The 23204-nt window shown below is 44.9% G+C and overlaps 1 protein-coding gene across 1 annotated transcript in view; it reads right to left on the minus strand.

The window, feature by feature from the left end:
* Positions 1–23204, minus strand: part of CDKAL1 (CDK5 regulatory subunit associated protein 1 like 1) — a 691294-nt gene that overhangs the window by 471017 nt on the left and 197073 nt on the right. The window contains exon 7 of the mRNA XM_056132368.1: positions 21978–22026. Within this exon, the coding sequence (XP_055988343.1) occupies positions 21978–22026 (49 nt within the window). The remainder of the gene's footprint in view (positions 1–21977; positions 22027–23204) is intronic.

Below are 23204 nucleotides of genomic sequence, written 5' to 3' on the forward strand. Positions count from 1 at the left end.
AATATTGTTTATGGAATTTTCTGAATCTCACGGTGCTGAGTTGAACATTATTAGAGCGGAAGGGGAACATTATACATGGTGCCAGGACATACAGGGAAGCCCAATCTGACAACATGTCAGAAAAGCAATTATAATAGCATTCACCAACAGAAAGACCCAATTCCCGGAGCCTAAACATGTGCATTAATTGAGTGGCAGAAATGTGACTACCAAAGAAACTATACATTTAAAATGAAATTATGTGCTACACCCAAACCAATTTTCTCTCAGAGTTGAAGCGGATTGTACGAGTTCGCTTGAGAACACCATTACATACTGCAGGCAGTGACCTGGAAACCTGAACGACCACCATTTGTTTGGGCCCCTTTAATCTATTTTTCTTGTAAGAGCTCTATAAACAGCCAGACTTGCTCTTCAATGCTTCATTCATCCCACCTAATTTTAAAGGCCACTCACTGGTTCCTTAATAAATGGCCACCCACCTCACCACCACCACAGACCAGGCCTGCCAAGGTCTCCCTGTGCGCGTACCAACTGCCCTCACGTCACGAGTATCGACTTCCACCAGCTCCACATTCCAAACCCTGACCTCTGGGATGGTCTTCTGGAAATCTTCCCAGATAAGCAATACAGCATAAGGCGGGGGCAAAGGGCAGGAGAAGGCTGATAGAAAATTCTAGCAAAATTTTAAAAAGAGGGAACGCACTGCAGATATCAACTAGTAAGTAAATGTAGTCATGTCAACATGTTATTTACGAATATTAGGAAAAAATACTCAATCTAACCAATTAAACTGGTTTTTCTACAGTGTTTGCGGTAGTTTGAGGTAGTCATATGTGTATAAACATTATTTTAACTACTTAATTACAAAAATAAAGTATTTAGCCTCTCTCTCTATGAGCCTCTGTGTATAGAGAGAGAGATCTCTATAGACAGATGAATATTTATCTGGCTATATATTCATCCCTAAAGAATGTAAAGTTGTTTTCTGATATTCATACTAACATGTGACCTTTTCTTAAGATGTTTTCATTTTCAAAAAAAAGAGAAAAGAAAAGAAATGGGACTGGAGTGATAGTTCAGCGGGGAAGGTATTTGTCTTGCATGCAGCTGACCTGGGTTCAATTCCTAGCATCCCATATGGTCCCCCAAGCACCACCAGGAGTGATTCCTGAGTGCACGAGCCAGGAGTAACCCCTGCGCATTGCCAGGTGTGACCCAAAAGGCAAAAAAAGAAAAGAAGTTAGGTGAAAAAGAAACTGTTTTTTCTTAAGTCTAGACGAACATTTCCTAGAAGAAATTCCAAAACTGACTAATAAACACAAGATCATTACTATTCAAGCTTCAATTGGGGCTAATGAAGCTTCAAAAAGCGTGCAGCATTTCAATGTTAATTAAAACAATGGCGTCTACATGGAGGCATTAAGTCCAAAAAAGAGTTCAAGATGCGGATCTGAGTTTATGGGAAGAGAATCAAGCAAGGTCCCAACATTACCTGTGCGTATCTCCAGTGTAATAAGAAGGCAACACCTTGCTTGGCAGGGAGAGAGAGAAGCTGAGAGGACAAAATGTAAAGCCCTTAAAATCTGAAGATTACATAACACCTCAAAAAGCCCCTGGTGCGCAAAGCCATCTATGTGACAATCATAATGACGGGAATGACATACGAGTCAAACTATGGAAGACAAAAGATAAAGCCTGTTGGAATACAACACCTTTGAGCATCTTCCCCCCGCCGCCACTTACATGGTTCTGTTTCTACAAGTAATAAGGACAATTATCTTAAGGCCATAATATTTAAAACCAAAGCTACAGCTAAGAAATAATCCAGGAGCTGGAGCGATAACACAGCAGGTAGGGTGTTTGTCTTGCACGCGGCTGAACTGGGTTCGATTCCCAGCATCCCATGAGGTCCCCAAGCACAGCCAGGAGTAATTCCTGAGTGCATGAGCCAGGAGTAACCTCTGTGTATCGATAGGTATGACCCCAAAAGCAAAAAAAATAAATAAATAAAAATTTAAAAATCCAGATAAGCAATATATATTCTTAGCCTAACAGAGCTAATCACTGAAGGAAAACTGCCACCAACACTTAGTTCTATGCTTTAATAACATCTTTTGCAAGTGGATATGCCTTTAACTACAGTGGGAGGCAATGTGTAGGGTGTCAATTTATTTTTCACAATGTAAACTGAGTGTTCCTCACAGCACTCAAAAATCCCTTGTCGGGACTGGAGTGGTAGCACAGCGCATAAGGCGCTTGCCTTGCACGTGGCCAACCCAGGTTCGATTCCCAGCATCCCGTATGGTCCCCTGAGCACCACCAGGCGTAATTCCTGAGTACAAAGCTAGGAGTAACCCCTGTGCATTGCAGGGTGTGACCCAAAAAGGGGGAAAAAAATCCCTTGTCAATAATTCCGCACATTACCAATCCCGAAAAGAACCCAAGTCTTTAGCAATCTTGCTATGACAGGGCCTTCCAAACCAGAAACTCATCACATAGCTCTAATACCTTGATACTCACATCGATAAAGTTTTGCATACCAGAGCTTTGGTATATAAAACATCCATGGCAGCAGTAGAGAACAGCCATGCTCAAGTCTGCATTTCCAAAATTACTACATCTGAGGAGAGCAGGGGTAAGATCAGCACTCACAAAAGGTTTCTGAGCTGCAGGAAGAGTTCAAACTGAGGCAATGGAGCATCTAGGCCACATCCAACTTTTACAAATGGATGCACAAGTTCCCACATTTAATCCCAGATAAAATTCTCAAGTCTCTTCTCCCCCACCACTATTACTCAACGCAAGCCACACAGCACAGGGTGAGAGATGGGAGAGGAAACACTTGCCAACAGAGAACTCTGGTGAGTTGTTCTATCTGCAGGGCTGCAGAAATGCCTATCTTGGGGCCGGAGCGATAGCACAGAGTGGAAAGCATTTGCCTTCCCCATGGCCAACCTGGGTTCAATTCCCGACGTCCCATAGGGTCCCCTAAGCACTGCCAGGAGCAACTCCTGAGTGCAGAGACAGGAGTAATCCCTGAGTAAAGAAATTCGAACTCTGAGTCCTCATGCTCTTAATGCTTCATCCCTTTGTCATTGGTGTCATCCCGGCTTCGATTAGGAAGTTCAGAGATATTTTCTAGTGCATTTAAAATTGTGACAAACTGAGACATAAGCATCAGGAAAACAAAATTCACAATACACGTCTTTGAAGTGACAAATGAGGGCTGGGGCAATAGTACAGAAAGGAAGGAGCGTCCCATGCATGTCGCCGACTGGGGTTCAATCCCCAGCATCCCATATAGTCCCCCAAGCACTACCAGAGGGATTCCTAAGTGCAGAGCCAGGGATAACCTGTGCATTGACAGGTGTGGTCCAAAAACAAATTTTTTTTTTCTTTTGGGTCACAGCCGGCGATGCTCAGGCGTTACTCCTGGCTTTGCACTCAGAATCACTCCTGGCGGCACTCGGGGGACCATATGGGATGCTGGGAATCGAACCTGGGTCAGCTGCGTGCAAGGCAAATGTCCTACCCGCTGTGCTATTGCTCCAGCCCCACAATTTTTTTTTTTAAATGACAGATCAAACACCGGTTTGTCAACATAACACAATAACCAACCCCTTCCCTCTTTTAAAAAAATAAATAATAATGATTCTGTTTTGGATCAACACACATTGGCCTCTGTCTGCCTCTGGCATAGTGAGGTCTCAGGGCAAAAAAAAAAAAAAAAGGCTTCTGGGCAAACTAAAGGGGTATGAGAGTCAGAGATGGTCTGCTGTTTCTTGACAAAATGGGCACCGTCAGAGTGTGCCCAGTTTTCCTGGAACTATCAGGAAAGACTTCAATGAGACATGGCAGCGCCATGCGGGTGGCTATGCAAACAGAATACAATTCACAGCCATGATAAGGTCCAGTTCCCAGGAAGTCTGCACACAATAGTGTAACCCAGCAAGCACAGTCTTTTTTCTCGGCTTCCTGCTGGTGGTTCCTTTCCCACTTCTCCAAACCGAGTGAGCCGAGTGCCTACCGCACAAACCAGATTTCACTGATAAGACTGATGGAGGCCTTGTATGAAGGAACCTCACTGGGAAGGACCACACCTTCCAAACACAAAAGTGCTTCAAGATACAGCTCATGAGACAGAAATTCTGGGAGGCCGAGATGCAGTTTTCGTTCTAGCCAAAACACTGGCGAAGTTTTATTTTTAAAACTTAATTACAGGAAACTGCAATTAATGTTGGTTATGAAATGCCCCAGGCTCAGAGCTACCTACAGCAGCCTCTGGCTACAGCTTTAATACATCTCTGCTCTCAATAGAAGACTGGGTTGTTAAACCCTATACTTAAAGATGTGGAAAGATTTCTTTAGCTAACCATCTGACACTTAGACTATGAAAAGTTTGTTTCCCATTAACACCTCCAAAGAGTTATCTTTTGAAAAAGCACACCCCTGAGAAGAATTTCTGCAGAATCTCTCCATGAGCTTTTGATTAGTTGCTTACAGCTCAGGAATGATTCCACTCCTTCCTTTTCTGAACTGAGCATCTTTGCAAAAGGAAAAACTAAGCGGTTACTAGTCATGATTTTAACTCAAAAGTAGAGAGAGTAAGAGGAAACTGTCTGCCATAGAGGCAGGGGGACGGGTGGGATGGGGGGAAGGGAGGGGATATTGGGGTCATTGGTGGTAGAAAATGTACACTAGAGGAGGGATGGGTGTTCGATCATTGTATGACTGAAACTCAACCATGAAAGCTTTGTAACTGTAACTCACGGTGATTCAATAAAAAAATTTAAAAAATTTCTTACTAAATCTGACTAACAAGTTACTTATGTTGGCACAAAAGAAAATGGCAAGAAAAACTAAGAAGGAAGAAGAGGGGGTACAAAACAAAGAGAAGGCAGGAAATGAGAAGGAATATAATACATGAGGGAGAGTTTGCAAAGAGGCTAGAAGTGGGTGTGCAGGAAGTTCCCGGGCATCCGGGGAAAGCAGTAATAAACGGGCTTCGCCTGCTCACTTCTCTCTGTGCTGGTGAGAGACTGTCAACTCACCCAGGTTAGCAAATTTCACAAGACTCAGAGAACAAGAGAGGGCCAGGTGACAGTCCAGCACATAGAGAATTTGCCTTACACGTGGCCGACCTGGGTTTGATTCCTAACATCCCATAGGGTCCCCTGAGCAACACCAGGACTAATTCCTGTGTGCAGAGCCAGGAGCAACCCCTGAGCATTGCCAGGTGTGATCCAAAGAGCAAAATAATCAATAAAATCCTTAAAAAAAAAAAAGAAAAAGAAAAAGAGAGCTGAGGACTGGGTTTCTGCTGCTGCCAACTGAAGAACCAGAGTAAACCCAGGGAGCCTGCAGAATACAAATGAATGGATATGTGGGGGAACTCAGCTACCGGACCCAGGTGGGGCTTCACTACGTGCTACTACTATAGTCCTGCCCTCGCAGTCCAGCCTGGGACTCCATCATGTGATGCGTCTTCCACAGGAAATTTTCCAGACTCCAAAACTAGAACTGAAGATCCCATTTAGAGAACCTGGAAGGATGAGGAAACAGGTGGCAAATACTTGCTGTGATCTGACGATCAAGATTTGTGAATGTGGCTTCTGGGTTGATGCTGGAGAGACACCAGCAACTGAGTCCCCCCCCCCCCCCCCCCCGGTACGCCCAGCTGCCACTGGCCCAAATCTCTGGAGCGTTCGCAGGGTCGGGGGCAGATCCAAGTCCCCATCCTGCCAAAGGCCCAGCACCCACCCACCCCCAAACACACACACACACACACACACACACATCTTGCCTGAGAAATGGCCCCACTTCACAACTGAGCTCAGAGAGAGGCCAGAGAGACAGATGCAGCTGCTTGACCCAGCTCCAAAGCCCATAAAGCATGTGGCCACATATGTGGCCACACAACACCTCCAGACTTTGCACAGCTGCTGGCCGAGTAGAAGGAAGAAAATTGATCAGAAGCCGGCTAAAAGTGCACAGAGGCTCAACCAGCACCTAATAGCTCAGTCCTTCCTGCACCCTGACTGTAGCAACAGCATTACAAGGTATACATTGTAACAAGCAAAATCAAGAAGATTATTTCACAGCTCCTGAGGGAGTAGGCTTTGGAGGAGAGTGGGCGGGAAATAAGGGAGACAGTTGGTGTAGGGAAGGACAACATCAGTGGTGGGATGGTGCTGGAATTACTGAAACAAGTGGGCTGGGAACAACTTTGTAGATCATGATGTTGAAATTCTCACTCAAGACCAAAAGAGAAAAAGATTAGCAAATGCTGTGTTTTAAGTCTACAAGGGAAAGCAAACTCCAGGGCATCCCTCTCTCACCAGGGCCTTCCAACGCTGAAACGCTTCATCAAGAGGAGGGAGAGGCAGAAGGAAGTTCAAGATCAGGGCTAAGTCCAGAGCTCAGAGGACCAGGCTGGAAAGTCACAGCCTGCTGCCTTGCTGCCACCTCCCCCAGCACTATTGGGTCCTGGGTGTGTAGGGAAGAAGTCCCAGGGAAGAACGGCCAGTTCAAAGCCTCTCCATGGTCAGAAGTCAAGGTGCCCCCACAGTGCTCCAGAGGAGGGACTCGGATCTGCAAAGTCCTCTCAATGATAGCACCTCCGTCCCCCCACACATACCCCTCACCCCAGTCATCACAATCAGTCACAAAACTCAACTTGCCTGTCTCCAAGTTCTGAAATGAAACATTCCCCCCCGAGAACAGCCCAGGTGGCTTCAAGGAAGCCAAAGAGGCTTGAGCAAGCCCGGGAAGTCAAGTGTCCATCCTCATCCACACGATGGCATCCCAGCTGAACAGAAAAAGGGCAGAGCAGAGCTCTCCATAGGAGAAGAACAAGAAATCTGAGGGGAAATGCACGGTGGATTTCCTGTCTGCCACAAACTCATTTTGAACGTGAGAAGGCTAAGGGAAAGGGGTCACTCGGGATGGGAGATATGTGCTGAAAGTAGACTGCAACCAAACAGGGATGGCCTCTCAGTATCTATCTGTCGTGCAAACAATAATGCCCAAAAGTAGAGAGAGAATGAGAAGGAAGGTGCCTGCCACAGAGGCAGGGAATGGAATGCAGTGGGGGTGGCGGGAGGGATACTGGGGACATTGGTGGTGGAAAATGTGCACTGGTGGAGGGATGGGTGTTTGATCATTGTTTGACTGAAACTCAATCAGGAAAGCTTTGTAACTGTATCTCACGATGATTCAATTTAAAAAATTAAAAATTAAAAAAAAATAGTGTGACAAGGCATCTTCTCAGCCCAACATCCTCACCCATTTCTGAAACAAGACACCTCTGGCCAGCTGCAGGAAGGGGTCCACTTGCAACATTCAAGCACAATCAAGATTGAATGTTAGGAACCATCTTCTAGAAGGGCATTTCAGTTGCCACCTCTGTTGTGATGGTATGCTTTGCTAGAAAAGCCTAGTTCTGACAGATGGCTACTACTTAAAAAATTCACCCACCCTTGCGAGCCTCACTAAAGCGCCTACGAATGAGCTTTCTTCCCAAGGCAAGCCAATCATTTCGTCTGCGCCTCCGAGGTCACTGCACATCTGTGCCATATGCCCGGTGGCACTCACTGAACTCTTCAAAGTGCTCCAAACAGAGCTCTAGACACAAAGAGTTACACTCAACTGAGAATTAGTTCTCTAAGCCCATTAGGAACAATTATCAGGTCTTCTAAAGAAAGCTGATGGCATTACCCACCGAATCACATCTTATCTCATGACTGGCCGATTAAGTAGAGTTTTCTAATTACCGCACAAAACTCTCACCCGAAGAGAAATTTAAATTCCCTGTCTATTCACATCAAATTTTCTATTGACAGTATTTTATACTTGACTATGGCATTTGATTTAACTAACAAAATGTTTCTTTGTTGAATTATTTCAAATTATAATGGACTTATATGACTAGCAGCTATCCTATTTAGGAAGCTACCTATGGTCTCTCAGGGTATTTTTTTCCCCTCAATAAAACTTTCAAGGATGATCATAATTTTATGTCTGTTTTGTTTCTGCAACTGCAGTTTTAGACACTGCGGCTCTCACATGCCCTAGTTTCCACTATTTCTATTTTTGAGGAAACATAAATTACTCAAGGAGAATTACCAACAAAACACAATTTATTATTATGTGAAGAACCATCAAACCAAAACAGAAATACACACAATTAACCTACACTTCATCCTGTACTGGAAAAATATAATGAAACTGCTGACGTTTTCTGAGTACCTCTTCCCAACCACCTTCACTACACTTTATCAAAGAAAGAGATTCTTTTTTTTCCTTTGGGGGAGGGGGTTGGGGGGAGGGAACTGCACACCCAGAGATGCTTAGGAACCACCCATGACTGTGTGCTCAGGGAGTCATTCCTGGTGGTGCTTTGGGGGACCATATGCAGTGCCAAAAACTGGAGCAGGAAGAGGACCCATGCCAAGAATTCACCTGAAGCCCTCTACTCGCTCTAGCCTGGAAAGATTCGTCTATTTAATAGAATTTGTGTGTGTGTGTGTGTGTGTGTGTGTGTGTGTGTGAGTGTGTCCACTTCTCCCTATCTAATGCTCGAGTGTGTGTAGGAGCTCTCCCCACTCTTGGAGAAGCCCATGTTCTCCCTTGAGTGCATTACTCTCTTGCTCCTCTTCCCTCCCTCCTGACCTTCAAAAACCTCCAAATAAAATCTGTTTCACTTCACTGCTCATCTACTGCTGAAATTCTTTTCTGCGAGGCCAGACAAGAACCCAGTAACCCCTGAGTAAGGTTGAGGACTGACTTTTTTTTTCCTGCAAAGAGCAACTCCTTGTCCCGACCTGAGTCTATGGCCAAGAAATCACCTTAACCCCTCATGCGTGTGCCAGGGATCACACACACACACACACACACACACACACACACACACACACACACAGAGTCGGGTGACGAGAATCAGCTCCATGCCAAGAAGACCAAGCGGTGTGGCTTGACAGCCACCTGACGGGCTTGGCAGGGGCCTTTGGCCAGTGCAGGACAGGGGCTCATCACAGACTTATCAGTCCTGGTCTTCCCAGCTGGGTGTCAGGGTGGCAGAGGCAGATCAGGAGAAAGTGACGGTCTCTCTCCTCCCCGCCTCATAGAAGCCATCAATGGGGGTCCACCGATATCAGTTTGGTGACCACAAAGGGTCAGTTGTGGTGCTCGGTGGGCACCACATATCAGCTTAGGGTGGCCCCACCCAGTGACATCACCGAAGGCAACTCTGCCCTGGTGATGCTTGCACATACCCTGAACATCCTAGTCATCCTTCTTGATCCATCCGCTTCACAGCTGAGTGCTGGCTGGGAGCCATGGCCCTCAGCTGCGCTGCTCACACGCCTGGCAGCGGTGGCCAGAAACTCTCGGTGGCACTGAGGACCACAGACAGCAGAGCTGCCAGACTCAAGCAGTGGGAGGTCTCCTGAACTCAACACCATGCACTCCAGGGCAGGCCTTCTCGGCCACCATGCTGAGGAGTCACTCTTGAAATGATGGCGCCTTATTCTCCAGGTGTGTGACAGCACACATATATGCACATACCTCACACGGGCGATGCACCGGGAGTCAGTCACTTACCCGGGAGATAGAAGACATAGAGGAAGTCCTAAGTGATAAATCTCCTGACAATAAGCTATTCATTGTAACAATGACAGGAACAGTGGGAAAACAAATTGGGAGGAATGCCCTGCCACAGAGGCTGGGACGGGTGGAGGGGACGGGGCGGGGGTGGTGGGAGGGATGCTGGGACCACTGGTGGTGGAAAATGGGCACTGGTGGAGGGATGGGTACTCGATCGTTGTATGACTGAAACACAAGCACGAAAGTTTGTAAGTCTGTAACTGTACTTCACGGTGATTCAATAATAAATTTTTTTTAAAAAAATTAGGAAAAATTTTCAGTAGATTTTAAGTAATTTAAAGTTTCTTGAAAATCCAAAAAGTGGCCACCATAAAGTACAGCAGATGAGGTACCGGTTTTGCACGTGGCTGGCCCTATGTCAATCCTTGGCATCATATATGGAGACCTGGATACTACCAGGAGTCACGACCATGCATGTCCCAAGAATCAAAAATAATTCCATATTTATGTACACACACACACATACACATACACAAAATGCTTTCTATGCAAGTCTCAAAATGGAATTAGTGGATTTATATGTTTTTTTTCCTAAGAACTCCTATTAAATAGAAATTAGAACCTTGGGACTCAGAATTGTTTTATCTGAGCATACCAAATAGCTAAAATGAAGTGATTAATACCTAAAACTCGTGATGCTCTAACAACAACTGCCGGCTCCAGCAAACTTCCCAACTGTTAAGGCTATGGGAGTCTATTTTTCAAGAATTCCGTAATTCTGGAACCTCACCTTCGTGGTATCTGCCAAGGCACTATTAAGACTCACAGGAGTTAACACGTCAAAACCCAATTCCACCAGAGGTTGACTCCTTGTTAATATTAAAACAAGGAAGGTTGGGGCTGCTTTACCAGACACATCCGCAGGACCACAAACAGAAGTTTTGGATCATAGGCTGCCTGAGAATGGAGCTCAAAGTCATTTCCTTTCCTTGTTTTGAACAATCAAATCCAGTGAACCATTGAAACAGTGTGTTATGTGAAAACCCTATAAGATCATCAACCCAAAAGCTAACCAACACTGTGTACACACCCTTGCCCTAAAACCAAGAAATCAAGTGAGTGAAATAGCCCAGTTTTACTGTAAATTGATTCTATTAATATGATACTCCCTTTTAACCATTATTCCAAAATTAAAGTGATGGGGAAAAATTCACCTTCCTATGAGAGAATTCTTATTCTTGGGATGGTAAAAAAAAAAAATTCCCTATGCCTATTTCTAAAAGTATTATGATTTGGTAAAAATAAAAAAATGTGTAATAAGAAGTCTAAATGAATCAAAAGAGGTTCATCCCAGAAATAATACATAAAATTAATTAGAATCTTGTTGTTAATTTGAAGAAGTCAAAGGAAGAAAGAGAAAGGAAAAGAGATACTCAAAAAAGACGTAAATTATTGCATTTTAGGTGAAAAGTAATGATTACCAAACTGTAATGATCACATGTTTACATGGTACATAAACTTAAGCCAGATCATTAAAAAATTTTAAAAAACAGTCAAATAAAAGCAATCAAATTCTTGTTCCTTCCCAGAACTAATAGAAAGCAAAAGTTAGTTAATTTTATTAGTGAACATAAAAGTATTCCCAAGAGGTCAAAGCAATGCACAACTGGCTTCACTACATCCAGACTACAGAAACTGTGTTAGAGATTCGATTCAGAGGACAAAATAATCATGACCCATCAGAGCATGCTTGAAAATTCAGTAAGAATATGTCGATGGGGCTGGAGCAATTGCACAGCGGGTAGGGCATTTTCCTTGCACACAGCCGACCCAGGTTCGATTCCCAGCATCCCATATGGTCCCCTGAGCATCGCCAGGAGTAATTCCTGAGTACATGAGCCAGGAGTAACCCCTGTGCAATGCCGGGTGTGACCCAAACTCACCCCACCCCCCCAAAAAAAAGAATATGTCGTTGAAAAGCAATTATTGAAAACACGGTGTGAATGGAGTACTATGTAGCTGTTAGAAAAGATGAAGTCATGAAATTTACAAACAAGTGGTACTACATGGAAAGCATCATGCTAAGTGAAATGAGAAAGACTGCATTCATCTGGGGAACATAAAGTAGCAAAATAGGAGACTAACACCCAAGAATAGCTGAGATAAGTACCAGGAGGTTTACTCCATGGTTTGGAGGTCAGTCACACATGCTACGGGAAAAGGCAGCTCAGATAGAGAAGGGAGCACCAAATAGAGCTTATTGGGAGGATCCTCCCAGGATGGGAGAAGCATGCTGAAAGTAGACTCCAGACCGAACATGATTGCCACTCAAGGCCTCTTTTGCAGACCACAGCACCCAAAAGGAGAGAGAGAACAAAAGGGAATGCCCTGCCACAGAGGCAGAGTGGGATGGGGGGGATGCGGGGTGGGAGGGATACTGGGATGCATCGTGGTGGAAAATGGGCACTGGTGGAGGGATGGGTACTTAATCATTGCATAACTTAAAACCCAAGCACAAAAATTTGTAAGTCTACAACTGTACCTCTTGGTTTGTCACTAATAAAAATTTAAAGAAAGAAAGGAAGGAAGAAAGAAAGAAAGAAAGAAAGAAAGAAAGAAAGAAAGAAAGAAAGAAAACACGGTGTGTTTTTGTGATTTGGTACTAACCCAGATGTGCTACGCTTCACAGCCAAGCTCCATTCACTTACTCACCAGCAAGTTTGGAAAACATCCTCCAGGAGTTTCCGTTTAACATTCGAGGGCAGGTAGGCACTCATTACCAGTGGCGGAGCTACAGGATGAAATTCTGCCTCCCAGCCTTAATTTAAAAAGACTTTATGCTCTGAATAAGTATCAGACTCAAAGTACAAAAATCTAACGGAGCAAAGATTAACAGCAATGTGTGAAATCAGAAAAGAAATGTTAGGTGACAAACCCTGAGAATTTAATTTAGGTCAGTCTAATCCACGATCACATCAATTACTGAGAAGTTAGGGAAAGAGAAAATCAATTAAACTGGTAGATCGTACCAAACTGGGGAAAGACTTGAATTACCAAGAATGGAGACACTTGGAATTAGACTGCACACAAAACCAGAATGTGTTACTATCAACAGAGGTATCTTCTTTAAAGGAAGAATAAAGGTAAAGGTAAAGGTAAAGGCCCTCCCGTTGATCGTCGATTTACTCGAGCGGGCCCAGTAACATCTCCATTGGAGACTTTGTTGTTACTGTGTCTGGCATACCGAATACTCTCGGTAGCTTGCCAGGCTCTCCGAGAGGGGCGGAGGAATCGAACTCGGGTCGGCCATGTTGGCCGCTTGTAAGCCGAACGCCCTACCCGCTGTGCTATCGCTCCAGCTCCAAAGGAAGTATTAGATATAAAAATGAAAACACTGGGCCAAAGAAATAGTACAGCAGGTAGGTTGAACGCAGTCTACCGAGGTTCGATCTCCAGCAACACATATCGTTCTCCAAGCACTGTCAAGAGTGATCTCTGAGCACAAAGCCAGGAGTAAGACCTGAGCATAGCTGGGTGTGACTCAAAAACAAGCAAACCAAAATAAATGGGGGGAAAAAAACGCTCCTAATTTAAATAGACATTTGCAACCATCTGTCTTAAGTTACCTAGGTAAATTATATTTTTACCATGACAAGGATTTTATTTACATTAATTGGTGCTCCTAAAGACATTGTAAGCCAACACTAAAGGTACATTTCTAAAATGCCCTTTTTTAAATGAGAAAACTTTTTTAAATCCTTCAGATGTTACACTTCTTCCATTAGAGTCCCTGATTATGTTACTGAGTTATCAAGGTAACACAGAAGAACACCTGAAATTCGTAATAACCTGGCATGAGTTTTTCAAAACGTGTGTAGGTTCACCACATGCATTCAGTGGCCAAGAGCAGCTTTCCCCACTCTGGTCCGCAGCCACCGCCAACAGATGCATGAAGGAGGAAACTGGGTCCCCAAGCTGGTTGGTGATCAGTCACTGTTTCTTCCGATCTCCATCCTGCTGCTTATTCCATTCTCCTCCTGCGCCTATTCCAGTGTCACTGAGTGCCCCATTCCGGTCCCATACTGCCCCTCATTCCCATCTCCCCAAAGCTAGTTTCCCCATGCCCAGTCTCACAGCCTTAGTCTCAAGTCCAACTTCTCAAGGTTGGGCATAGCCACAACACCTAGGTGAGGCAGCACAATCACCATATGTCAAGTCCTTCCTTCTGGAGAAGCTCTTCTAAGATAAAGATCTCATCCTGCTAGGAGATCTGCTCAAGGGCAGAATTTCACCTAGGGGTGTATTTCTCCTTTCCTTAGTCCACAATCATTTAAACAATAACCTTACACTTACTTCTTAAGGATCTTTCTAGTTCTTTTGTATGGACACAGTAAGATATATTCAGTTTATAGGGTGGCTCTCCTGGGGACATCTCTCTATCCCCGACTACAGTACTCAGGCCAGATTAGTTCTTCTTAACCCTAGCAGGGTCCTTGTCCTGTCATTTCTCTTTGGGTCATGATAGAATTCGTCCACAACCATGCTCTTAACTTATTATAAGTTTTATGGCACTTGGCCTGTCCCATTTCGATGCCAAGGTAGCTTACAGCTTGCCTGGGTCCATCCAGTCCCTTCGCCGGGACCCTGCTTCTGGGGTGCTAGGAACTAAGGGCAAATGAGGTTTAAGTTGAGTAGATGCCCAGGAGTAAATATAATTTGGAGTCAATTAACTCCCAAGTTATAAAACTTGCATTAACTACCTTCATATGTCAATACAAAAAAGGACATTGCTCTAACGTACACTATGCAAAGAACATAAGGGAAAGAGAAAAGCAGTATTTCACTTACAAATACAAAATCCAGAGTCCTTAGAAGAATCTGACCTTACAAGTGGCAGGGTCTGATTTTGGTATGTAGGTGATTAACAGAGGGAGCACAGCACAGAGGAGAAGTTAAAGACAAACATAGAGGAATGGGAGTACCTTGGGAGCACTGTGATAGGTATAACCCAATAAACCTAAGCTCCCTGTGGCAAAGATGAAAGGACAAACCAATGCAATCCTACAACCGGGCTGTCCTTGAAAATATGCTATAATGGAATTTTTAGGCCCTCGTTAAAATACTGAGGTGATTCGTCTGGAATAAACTGAAAACAATCTTTCTTTACTCCCAACCAAGACAGACACAAAGACACCATGCTTTGCATCATTGAATAGACACCACAAATTGAAATGCTTCCTGTATCAAAGCATCTTACTGAAACATTTTTTATGTTGGTCGGCCGAGCATAAGAAGTGGATAAGGAAAGCATAAAGAAGCTCTATGTCCAAATCTGCTTCAAGAAGACGAACTCAAAGAAAGGAAATCTGAAAATAAGACAGTTACGAAAAAACCTCCCACTGGGTCATACTCCATCGGGGCCCTCCGGGCAGAGCAAGGAGTCGTCTGAGTCCCTAAAGCAGAGAGCAGGCTACAAAAGTGAAGAGGTATCGATGAAGGAACTACACATTACGAACTGGCAAGGGCCTGGGAGTCAGAAGGCGACCATGCACTACTCTTAGGCCAGTGGCCATGGGTGTGCTGTGTCCAGGCCTGGGTCCCAAGAAGCAAAAACAGCAGGTAGGGTGTTTGATTTCCAGCATTCCATATGGTCCCCCGAGCACCACCAGGAGTAATTCCTGAGTGCATGAGCCAGGAGTAACCCCTGTGCATTGCCAAGTGTGACCCAAAAAGCAAAAAAAAAAAAAAAAAAAAAAAAGATAAGTAGCTGAGGCAGGAATTGGGGGCTTCAGAAGAAGGAAAGCGAGCTCCCCTGAGCAGGAAGAGAAAGAGTAAGAGAGGAGAACACACACTCTCTTGTTTTTATTTGTCAGCTTCTTGGCTTTTGGGGTCACACCCTGTGGTGCTCAAGGCTTACTCCTTATCCCTGGCTCTGCCCTCAGAAATTAGCATTAACTGTCTTCTCCATGTCTCCCAACAGTGCTCAGGAGACCATATGGGATGCCAGAGATGGAACCCGGGTCAGCCGCGTGCAAGGCAAATGCACTCTACACAGCACTACCATTCCACTCCCCCTCCACACCTCCCTATACTCCTATCTTGAATGCTGGCTGTACTCCCATCTCCAAACTAAACCCAGCTCGTCCTTAGAGGCGACGGGTCCCCCTGAGTCAGTCAGCACGGGTCAGCCCCCAGGGCAGTGTGGAGAGGGATGGCGAGGGGACTTGGAGGGGCCGGTTGAACGTGCCCATGTGATGCAAACTACACGTCGTATCCAACAAACACCAAACACCAGCTGGCCAGAGCAGGAGGTGTAAGGACGAGATGCGGAAAGGCATGGTGCAGATGGGTGGCATGAAGGGCAGTCACCAACATGCCACTGGGTCCCCAAATTCAGGGCCCGGATGGAGGCAACCACGCCAAGGACACAGGCAGAAGGGTGAAATCACTGGGTCTGGAGGCAGCCCTGGTTCATGCCATGAGCACAGAGAGCAGCACGGCGAGGACTCCAGCTGACTGTTACAGACCAGTGTTCAGTCTTCACAGGGGATGGATGGATGCAGGGGCAGGCCTATGGGGCTGAGCCCTTAACTTAGGAGGTCCGCCCTAATTCTGGAAAGTGTCAGGTTTCGTTCCATATGGAAAACCTACACATCAGTGGCAGAAACGTTGGGAGAACAGGAAAACAGGGTTCTCCTTTATTTTCTATTATTTCCTGGGCTAGAGCGATAGCACAGCGAGTAGGGTGTATGCCTTGCATGCGGCCGACCCAGTCGACCTGAGTTCAATTCCTCCGCCCCTCTTGGAGAGCCTGGCAAGCTACTGAGAGTATCTCGCCTGCACGGCAAAGCATGGCAAGCTTTCCGGGATGTATCCGATATGCCAAACACAGTAACAACAAGTCTCACAATGTTATTGGGCCCGCTCAAGCAAATGGATGAACAACGGGAGGACAGTGACAGTGACAGTGACTATTTCCTACAAAAATGTTATGTCTACCAGCCATGTGGCAGCCTCTCACACACCATGGCAATTACTAATCAACTCACTTCTGTTTGGGTTTTTGTGCCATGCCCAGTGGTACTCAGGGCTTACTCCCTGCTCTGCGCTCAGGTGTCACTCCTGAGGGGTGTGGCACTGCTCCAGGGGCCATATGGGTGCCAGGGATCAAATTGGATTCTGCTTCAGGCAAGCCCAGAACCTTACCTTTGGTATTATCTCTCTGACCCAATATTCATCCTTTTGATAGATTACAATTTTAAGTAATTTTAAGTTCACAGAAAAACTGAGCAGAAAATAGAGATTCTAGGGGCTGGAGCGATAGCACAGCGGGTAGGGCATTTGCCTTGCACGCAGCTGACCCGGGTTCAATTCTCAGCATGCCATATGGTCCTCTGAGTACTGGCAGAAGTAATTCCTGAGTACATGAGCCAGGAGTGACCCCTGAGCATCACCGGATGTGACTCAAAAAGCAAAAAAAAAAAGAGAGAGATAGATTCTGCACACTCTCTTCCCAAGCAATATTCACTCAGCCCCCTTTCACACCATTTCCCAGCATAACAGTATATTTGTTACAATTCATGAACTGCCAGTGACATATCATCACCCAGAATTTACATTACAATTCACTCAGGGTGTTGCATGTTCTATGGTTTTGTATGGATGTGTGACATGGATCCATTATTACAATCTCAGACAAAAGAGTTATCTTTTGTCCAAAATATTCCCCTCCCTCACCCAGATAGCCATTAGCAACCACCAATCTTCTTTTGCTGTGCCCATGGTTCTGTCTGCTCCAAATGTCAGATGGTTAACATCACAGCCTCTGCGGTCTTTTTGCACCCGCTTCCTTCCCTGGGTAACACACATTTCTTTAACTTCTCCTTCACTGTCTACACGTGCCGTGCTGCCTCATTTCTTTTCAGCGCTAATTAATACCCCCACTGCTTGGATGTACCACAATCTGTCCGTCTGCTGAAGGACACCTGGAAGCAGCCAAGCTTTGAAATTATGAATAAAGCTCTAAGAAACATCTGTGTACATGTTTTGGTTTCAACTCATTTGGGTACATACCAAGGAGTGAACTGCTTGATTCTTATGGTTTGGGGGGGAAAAAATGTGTTTTGTGTTTTGTGTTTTAAGACACTCCCAAACCGTTTCCAAAAATGGCTGTACCATGTGGCACTACTGCCAGCTGACAAATGAGCATTTCTCTGGTTCCACATCCTCAGCATCTTGGATTTGGGCCATGCTAATTCTGGCGTTGTGCATCTCACTCTGTTTTCTTCCTATCACTGTGTTTTCTTTCTGTCTCATGAATGACCTACGCCATTTTCCATCTTTGTCTACACTTGTAAGGCTCTAATTCAGATCTTTGACTGATGTTCCCAATCAGGTAACTCCTCTTCTTACTGAATAGTAAGGGCTCTTTGCATACTTTGGATGCAAGTCCTTTATGAGATAGGATTTTTGCTACAAGGAGCTTCTCTCTTCTACTGAGACAGGCCTTACCTCTCATCCTCTTGACCAAGTCTCTTATACAGCAAAGTCAATAATTCTAATCAATTATTTTTCTCATGGATCATATCTATGGCTTTGCATCAATGAAGTCGCAGCCACCCAGAAAGTTTCACTGTCATTCATTTATCTTTTCACACACACGGAGTAGCTGGTGTGTGTCTAGACACAGACCAGGACAATGCCCCGAGCGCCCAGAAGCACAGCTCTCAGCGGCTCAGACACACCAGCACGCAGAGTCAAGCTTCTTTGGGGAGAACAGAGACCGGAAGGCAGGGGCCACTGGGGTCCCAGCTCAGGGTGAGGCAGCACAGTCTTCACTGGATCCCCAGCTCCAAGGGGTGGGCCCTGCCGCACTACTTCCTCACACCCACCTCACAAGACAGCTGTGAACAAGAGTGACTGACCAGTGGAAGTGCTTAGCAGAGCGGAGACCAGACCTTCAGTGCCCAGCTGGGAAAGTGCCTCCAGCTCTCCACCCTGGGGCAGCGTGAGGCAAATGCTCAGAATAAGCACTGTGGCTGATTTTATTTTGTTTTATTTTTTGATCCAAGGATGTCATTTTCTTTTGGAATTTCAGAAGAAGATAAAGATTTGATCTCACAGAGATGAGATGTCATGCGAAGTTAATTATGCTAATAGTAATCATATGATACGATTTACTAGCATGCTCCAACTTGATGTTCAATCACTAACAAATGACAAATTTGAAATTAAGGAAGAACATGATGGGAAAGCTGAGTGGACACACAAGTCTGCAGCAAAAGCAAGGGATTAAAAGTCGCAGTTTGGTGGAAGCAGTCTACTGCTTTTAAAAAAATAATAATAATAATAAAATAAAATTAAAGGGAGCACCAATCAGGAGAAACACAGATTTCTCGCTCATAACAAAAAATTTTAAAGTGAGAATTTTAACTCATTTGATATTTTAATCGATTACTGGTTTCATTTACCCTAATTTAACAGAGGAAAATGGGACTATAATTTATTTTCTTTAAACTACAAAATTAAGAAATTTAAGTTTTTCAAAAGGGAATGCCCTGCCACAGAGGCAGAGTGGGATGGGGGGGTGGGGGGTGGGAGGGATACTGGGACCCGTGGTGGTGGAAAATGGGCACCGGTAGAGGGATGGGTACTTGATCATTGTACAACTGAAACCCAAGCACAAAATTTGTAAGTCTATAACTGTACCTCATGATGTTTCACTAATTAAAAAAAAAAAAGAAAGAAAAAGAAATTTAAGTGTTTTTTTTTTTAAACTAAAAACAGATTTTATTTGGAGGTGTTTAGGAAAGGGAAGGAGGAAGAGTGAGAGAGAGATCACGAAGGCACTAAGCAGTCTGCTGTAGAGATGTCTCCTGACCTTGCACCAGTCTGATTTCACCAGGGTGCCTCAGACAGGAGCAGGCATCCTCCCTCCGCCTGCCCCCTAAGAATCCCGGCAGCCGCCAACTTCCAGACCCAATGAGAAGCCCAGGTATGCAGGACCAGTGATGGCAAACTTCAGGCCTCAAGGGATAATGGATGGGCTGGTCCCACTCATCCCCCATCCCCATGGGACCCTGGAGCTCCCGCCCACAAACTGCCTCCAGCTGCTAGTTAAGCTCCTTAACGGCCAGGATCCAGAGACATACAAAAGAATCTCCAACCAAGCACCTTGCCGAAGAGATTCCTCCAGAACCTAATTAAGTAAAATTTTAGAATTCCAGGAGCGCATGTGGCCACTCTCATGGCTGCACAACATCTTATGCTATTCGTAACAAGCGATACAAAATGAATTATCTAGCATCTGCCTTTTCCGAAGGTTTGAGTGGTGGCGGGAAAATTCAAAATAATGGTGGTGGGGCCACCATGTCACGGCCATGAGACATCTTATTATGACATCTTATTATCTCATTCCTACTTTGGACAAACTGGCAGGCTACCGAATGTAGCCTGCCCACAAGGCAGAGTCTGGCAAACTCCCCGTGGCGAACCCAATATGCCAAATACCAGTAACAATGATGGGTCTCATTCTCCTAAAGAGCCTTGAATATAATCTCAGGGCTAGGATGAAAGAGACGTTACTGGGGCCTGCTCGAGACAATCAACGAATAACAGGATGATTTGTGATTTGTGATTTTGATTTGAATGGTGATGGGAAGGTGTAATGGTGGTGGGACTTGGTGTTGGAATATTGAATGTAATCCATTATTGTGAACAACACTGTGAAATTTATCTTAATTTTAATAAAAATGATGGGAAAAAGAGAGAGAACCCAGGTTTCTTCAAAGGTGGAGAGAGCCCCTACACACACCCCAGCATTAAATATGAAACCATGAAAGTCCATATCTCAAGGGGGTTAGATGTGGGACACACATGTGCTCAGGCACCACATGTGCTACGTGGGCCCAAGCAGCACATGGACTCAGGCAGCTATAGAGAGACAGACAGATGGATGGATGGATGGATGGATGGATGGATGGATGGATGGACGGATGGACAGATGGATGGACAGACATACAGATAGGCAGGCAGGCAGATAGATGAATGTATCAAAATCGAAAGGTACCATTTTTTATTTGGCTGCTGTTGTTGTTTTTGGTTTTATGCCACACCAGGCTGTAGTCGGGGTTCCTGGCTCTGCATTCAGAGACCACTCCTGGCAGAGTTCAGGGACCACTGAACCTGGGTTGGCTGTGCACAGGGTCCACACCCTCCCCAGTATGTCCCCACCACCCAGCCCAGAATGGTACTACTTTTAAAGCAAAACTATAACTAAGCTTGTGCTATGAAAATCCTCGCATCAATGATATCTCAATAAAAGCAAAATGCAAGATTACAACGCATCTGATTTATTAGGAAACAGCTACCTATCTACTCCGGGGGAATCAGTCAATGCACAAAGCAAGAAAGGACCAAATTTTATTTCTATCTGAAAATAAAAATAAATAACTCAAAAAGACAGCCAGTAAGGGCTGAAGAGATAGTACGGGGGGTGGGGTGGGGGGGAGGCACAGGCCCTGCGTGAGGCTGACCCAGGCTCAGTCCCCGGTATCAATGGCCCAAGAGCCAGTGCAACTGGGTAATCCCAACACTCCAGGGCCCATTCAGCAATGCATCGTCACATCCCCACATGGAACTTCTGGCCTGCCTGGACTAGATTCACTTGGAGGGCGGCAGACCTCCTACTACAACTTGGGAGATACCCCTCCACATCCCTAAAACGACACTTGGGGACAGAGAGCTAACTCAAGAGGCTGAGCACACACTTTTCATATACAAAATGAAACACCTGGTGCCCTGAGCACTGACCCCCATGCACAGGACAGGACATCATCCTTGAGTAGTGCAGGCTTCGTCTCCATGCCCCCCCACCCTGCCACACACACAATTCTTTTTTGTTTGTTTGTTTTTTGTTTGTATTTGGGAGGCAGCTATGCTAGCCACTATACCACCAACACCGAGCCGGGTTCGATTCCTCCACCCCTCTCAGAGAGCCCAGCAAGCTACCAAGAGTATTCAATGTGCCAAACACAGTAACAAGAAGTCTCACAATGGAGACGTTACTGGACCCGCTCGAGCAAATCGATGAACAACGGGAGGACAGTGTTTGTTTTGGGGCCACACCCAGCAATGCTCAGGGGTCACTCCTGGCTCTACGCTCAGGAATCACTCCTGGTGGAACCACATAGGATATCAAGGATCCCACCCAGGTCGGCTGCATGCAAGGCAAATACCCTCCCTGCAATGCTATCGCTCCTGCTCCCCCCACACACATGTCTTAAGATGCCCGGTAAATATTAACAAAGCAATATTAGCTAATTAAAACTCAAATAATACAGAAATCTACTTCTCTCGCGTTCAACTGTTACCTTTAATTGTTTCTTCCACAACTTCTACCACACGATCTATTTGTTGAACCTAAAAAGGAAACAAACTGTTAATCCATGTACATGGGAAGAAAAAATTAATTTGCTTTTTCTCATGCTTGAATCACTGATCTGCATTTTGTAACTATAGGAATGTGTGTTTTCTTTAATTAGTGCAACTGATGATACAACTAAAATATTTGATATTAATGTTTTATGTTACAATGAAGTCTGAAATAATTGCTCCTTGTTTCCCATTGATAAGTGAAGAAATTATATTACTGCCTGCAGTTCTGTTCAGCTACTCTATCAACAGAAACTCAACATGTCCTGAGATACGAACGGACTTTTAATTAAAACACGTGGCTTCGTAGCTTCAAAAACACAGTCTAAAATGACAATCTAACCAAGAAGACATCCCAGTATTAAGGAGATCCCCCCCACTCCAAATCCTGTTCTTTATTGTTTTAACACTGAAACCTCTTTTAATGAATTTCTGCCCTGTGCTGGTGCTGCCCCCAAGCCTGTAGAATACAAAGTCAAATAATGAGCACGCCTGCCCAAAGCTCCAGCGACTAAGGAAGATTTCCCAGGGCGCCATGGGACCACAGTGACACAGTAATGAAATCAGATGGAATGATTCGGGACGGCCTCGTGGGGACCCAAAGGTGAATCCTGAGGGATAAACAGAATTAAAACAGGAGCAGCCTATGGAGGAGTCTGAGCCAGTAGTGAGAGCTTAGAATAAAAATGCTAAGGCAGTGATCTATTCCCACGTTAGCACAGGTAAAGGAAGATTGAAAATCCAGGAAGAAGAAGAGGTTGCTAGGACTTCAGCTTTGAAAATGCTCGAGTCATCACTGTTCTCCTAAGAATGGAAAACAGGTTTTAAAATTTTAAATAGAAATACAAGGGGAAAAAATAAAGAAACAGCAATATCTTTCTTCCTTCTTTTCCACTTCTCTGATGAAATCATTAATGGTTTAAAGAGTAGATGCCAAGACATTCTCCAGTGTGAAACATTTGTTGTATAGTTTGTTTTTTTTTCATAACTTATGATGAAGGAAGATGTGGGAAGGGATAGGAGAAGAAAAGGAGTGAGAAATAATAGACAGGCCCTTTCTTTTTAGCATGTGCTGTATCTTTTCAGCACATAAAGACCGGCACTTCATCCATGTGACTGCCGAGTGCGTCTGTGCCTAGACGTACCATAATGTGATGACCCTTTCC

The sequence above is a fragment of the Sorex fumeus genome, unplaced genomic scaffold (genome assembly GCF_029834395.1).
Source record: "Sorex fumeus unplaced genomic scaffold, SorFum_2.1 ptg000094l, whole genome shotgun sequence".
NCBI classification, from domain to species: domain Eukaryota; kingdom Metazoa; phylum Chordata; class Mammalia; order Eulipotyphla; family Soricidae; genus Sorex; species Sorex fumeus.